This window comes from Podarcis raffonei, chromosome 13, assembly GCF_027172205.1.
Source record: "Podarcis raffonei isolate rPodRaf1 chromosome 13, rPodRaf1.pri, whole genome shotgun sequence".
NCBI classification, from domain to species: Eukaryota; Metazoa; Chordata; class Lepidosauria; order Squamata; family Lacertidae; genus Podarcis; species Podarcis raffonei.
The window spans coordinates 42,755,442-42,760,242 of record NC_070614.1 but is presented as its reverse complement, the minus strand read 5'-3'; the positions used below and the strand labels follow the sequence as shown (position 1 = coordinate 42,760,242).

At 40.7% G+C, this 4,801-nt stretch overlaps 1 protein-coding gene across 1 annotated transcript; it reads right to left on the bottom strand.

Moving 5' to 3' along the window:
* Positions 1-423: 423 nt before the first annotated feature.
* On the bottom strand, positions 424-1,374 carry LOC128398936 (olfactory receptor 11G2-like). The gene has a single exon (XM_053360201.1). The coding sequence runs from the start codon at positions 1,372-1,374 to the stop codon at positions 424-426; it is 951 nt and encodes a 316-aa protein (XP_053216176.1).
* Positions 1,375-4,801: the final 3,427 nt, after the last annotated feature.

The following is a 4,801-nucleotide window of genomic DNA, read 5'->3' as shown; positions in this document are numbered from 1 at the left end:
ATGATTATATTTTTATACAAATACTGAGGCACATGGTCACTCAGTGCCATTAGTATATGCAAATGGCTGGTTCATTTAAGGCAATATAGAACATTTAGTCTTAAAAATAATAGAATTCACAGCTGGAGAAATCTTTATTATTTGAAAAGGAAATCTTTGTATGAATTAATTCTTTATCATCCCCTTGAAGCAATGTTGTATCTTTGTACTTTTGTCCTTCCAGCCTGTGATGCATGATGGTTTAAATATTGGATTATTTGTTTATTTTTGTTTTTTTGCTATGTTGCACTTTTTAAGTAACTAATCAATACAATTTTTGAAAAACAAAAAATAGAATATGAGTTTTATCTCTTTGGGTGACTGGTTGGGTCTTCCACTTCATTTTCTTCTTTCAACATCTTCACACCACCAGTGTTCTCCAGTTCACCACCATTTTTTCATTCTCTCGAACAACTTCCTTGCTGCCTCTTTCATCTGATCATTCCTCAGGCAGTAGACCAGGGGATTAAGGAAAGGTGTAATGGCAGTGTAGAAGAGTGCTGCTGCCTTTCTGACTTGGCTTTCTGAGTGGCTTTCTCCACCTAGATCAGCTAAGTATACCCCTGCTACAGAACCATAGAAAATAGTCACCACTACTAGGTGAAATGATACTGTGGAGAAAGCCTTCCTACAACTGCCTTGGTTAGCAGTTTTCATCAGAGTGAAAATCACAATGCTATAGGACAGCACGATGCAGGATAAGTTGATGAAAACCACCGTTTTCACAAAAATCTGATGGATGAAAGGAACATTTCCTAGTGGCGGGCAGGCCAGAGACAGAAGTGGCCCAGGATCACACAACAAATGGTCAATGACATTTGGTCCACAGAAGGACAACTTGGAGATCAAACTCACTGGTATAATAAACCACAGAAAGCCAACAATCCAACAAGCAGCCACAAGGGTATTGCAGGCACTTTGGGACATAATTTGTGGGTAACGTAGTGGGTAGCATATTGCCAAGTACCGATCGAAAGCCATAGTTGAGAGAAAGAAACCTTCCATTCCACCAAGAGAGAAAAAGATGTAGAACTGGAGAAAACAAGCCTGGAAGGAAATTTTCCCATGACGGGTCACCAGATCAAAGAGCATGCGGGGTACAGTGGTGGATACGTAGCACATCTCCAGCCAGGAGAAGTTGCTCAGAAAGAAATACATGGGAATTCGTGACAAGTGGGTGTCTAGAACCACCAGTGTGATAATGATTATGTTCTCAGCCAAGGTGACCACATAAAGAACAGTCAAAAAAAGGAGCAACGACAAATGTTTCTTTTGCCCTCCTGCAAATCCCAGCAAAATGAATTCTGTGACATCAGTTCCATTGGCCAACTCCATCTGGAATTACAGAACAAAAGCACGTTTGCATTTCAAGAGCAGGTATCATTTGCCTTTTTGACTATAGGCTAAGCAGGTTTGCCCTTTAAGGGAGCGGTGTTAACGGAATAATTCATTTTCCTCCCCCAATGTGTGTTTTGGATCCTAGTGTTGGATTCAGACTTACAGTAAGTCAGGTTTATGCATGCAGAGTTGTGTTCATAGGAAACGTCTTCAATTCACTGGTTATACTCTAAACAGAACAGAACCTATATATTATTACTCTTCAGAAACAGCCCCTTTCTGGATTCTTTATTACACAATAGTTATGTGCTTTAAATATGCATTGGATGTGTTTTAAAAGTGTGGTCTGCACCTTTTCTAAATGTGCTTAGGAGTCCAACTATGCATGTTCCTCTGCATTAAGTGGTGCTTACTTTGGAGCTGCAACGCTCTTAGTGAGACCTACTGAGCTAAAGGGCTCATCCACACTTCTGCTGGTCCTGTGCCTAGAAAGCACAGGTCTGAGTGGTTTTGTGCTTGTCTCGTGCTTTTGGGGCATGAGTCCTAGCAGTTTTGCCTTTGCCCAGGTTCTTTCCCTTGGAAAACCCACTCTTTAGCACTAAATCAGAGCAAACATCAATCCATAGAAATCCTGATTGACATTTGATCCCATTCAGTGGTAAACTGCTGGTTTTCCTGGGGGGAAATGGTAGACCAAGCAGAAGTGTGCATGAGTCCTAGATAGGGCTTCCTTCTGAGTAGACCTTTCTAAGACTCCAACCTATTGGATTGGGTGCAGTTGGAGGAAAAAAATGAGTGGTAACCACTCTACACTCATTGTTTTGTTTTATTTCAGATTCCCGCTCTGCAAAAAAGCAAACCTTCAGTGATTGCTCCTGGTTGCTTTTGTAGATGTCAGAAAACTGCTTTTTTTCTCTCTCTCCTGCCCCTCCACTTGCCTCTAAACCCCTTTTTGCCCCAACTGCTGCAACACTTTCTCCCCACCAGCTTTACCATGTGAAAAGCTCATCCATACAGTCATTTAATGTGAAAAGAAGAGGAGGAGGAGGAGTTTGGATTTGATATCCCGCTTTATCACTACCCTAAGGAGTCTCAAAGTGACTAACAATCTCATTTCCCTTCCTCCCCCACAACAAACACCCTGTGAGGTGCGTGAGGCTGAGAGACTTCAGAGACGTGTAACTAGTCCAAGATCACCCAGCAGCTGCATGTGGAGGAGCAGGGAATCGAGCCCAGTTCACCAGATTACGAGTCCACTGCTCTTAACCACTACACCACACTGGCTCTCAATAGTACTCTTCCTGTACTTCCATTAATTTTCCATAGTCCATGTCACTCTATTCCAAATTGGTGCTTTCCCACACGCTTCCCCTCCCTCAAACCAGATTTTCTTATACCAGAATACTCCAAACATAAGAAGGTATGAGAAAATCTGGATTAAGGGAGGGGAAGGGTTTGGGAAGGCAGCAATGTAGATGAGGACATCATATGGACAATGGAGAATTAATGGACATTCTTACTATCCATATTAAACAGTATGGATGAGCCAAGAGACATTCCTGTTTCTCCATCATATGATATGAAAACAACTACAAAGCTTTCTAAACCAGAAGGAAGAAGCAGCAAATTCATGAAATATGAACAACTGTGAACTGGTATCAGAGGAAGATCCCTGGAACAGCGAGTGAAGATGTTTATTATAGCAAATCGGATTCTTACCTTCATGCGACCCCCGCCCACCAATTCTGACACTGCACCCATGCAGACCCACCTCTCTTTCATTCTTACCTCAGTCTCCTTTGACTGATTCTTTGCCTCCATCGCATTCAAAACATTGAACCATCACCCTGAAGACATCTCATAAATGTTGTGTTTGTGTGCTCACTGTCCTATGTGTCTTATAGTGGAACATGGAGGGAAGATAAAGTGGGCCTGTTCACATATCACAGCTTTGATGCATCTGACACATATCTAATTAGTTCATGGGAATGAGTACCTCAATAACAATGTCATTAGTATCCGCTGAAACACTGATTGCCTCCCTCTGGCATACTGAAGCACTGGGGAACCTCTGCACATAATTGCTGTTTTTCTGGGCTCAGCCTCCTAAGCATGGACGTGTTGAAGCAAACCAAATGGATACAGTGTGTTATGGGAGAGGTTCCATGGTCATCTGGAATTGTGACAGAAGGGGTATTCTGATCCCAATCACGTCCCATAGAAAGAAATTGTCACAAGGGACTGAGGGAAAGAGCCTCCCTTTCTGGAGTCTCATGTGGATATAGAACCCTTGGTTCAACATCTTTGCTTTCCTTTTTGGGCTGCTGGTGGTAGGGATAAATAAGCAATGGTTTTAGAAAGAGGGACAACACAGTGGTAGGAAGGCTAGTCTTTATCTTTTCTTTCCCCCCTCCCCTTTGAAACATCTACATGTAAGAATGAACAAATCTACTGGGTCAATGATTTCATTCATATATATATATATATATATATATATATATATATATATATATATATATCTGTTTTACAATTTCAAATAAACATTTTACAGACTTCCAAATGACTTCCCTTCTTCTCTTTCCATGGTTCATTTTACATATCTTACATCCCTGCACATTTTATTATAACCATTCAAATCAGTTTTCCACTACAGTGGTACCTCGGGTTACATACGCTTAAAGTTACATACGCTTCAGGTTACAGACTCTGCTAACGCAGAAATATTACCTCGGGTTAAGAACTTTGCTTCAGGATGAGAACAGAAATCATGCAGTGACGGCGCAGTGGCAGCAGGAGGCCCCATTAGCTAAAGTGGTGCTTCAGTTTAAGAACAGTTTCAGGTTAAGAACAGACCTCCAGAACGAATTAAGTTCTTAACCCAAGGTACCACTGTATTATATCCCTCAAGAATTATTTAGATATTATAAAGATTGAATTTCATGCTTCCAGCATTTTCAGCTATACACACTTATTTTCCATATACTCAATAAACTTTTTCCAATCTTCCTTAAACATATATTCTTCTTGCGCTTTTATTCCATATGTTAAGTCTGCCAGTTGTGCATATTCTGTCAACTTAGTTTGCCAATCCTCTTTAGTTGAAACACCACTCACTTTCCATTTTTGGGGCTAACAAGACATGAGCTGCAGATGTTGAATACATCAATAATATTCCTGATAACTAGGAATTTCAGTCTGGGTTATCCCCACCAGAAAGGACTCTGGGTTTAGGGGGAAGGTAATATTAAACATTTTTTTTAGTTCATTATAAATCATTTCCCAATATTCTTTTACCTTTTTACATGCCCACCACATGTGAAATAATGTTCCCTCCACACCTTGACACTTCCAACACTTATTAGATTCTGTCTTGTAAATCTTAGCCAACCTGCCTCGAGTTAAATAACATCTATGAATCATTTTC

Bases quoted from the DNA above. Each gene is read 5' to 3' on its own strand.
- LOC128398936 (XM_053360201.1), bottom strand. From the start codon at position 1,374: ATGGAGTTGGCCAATGGAACTGATGTCACAGAATTCATTTTGCTGGGA.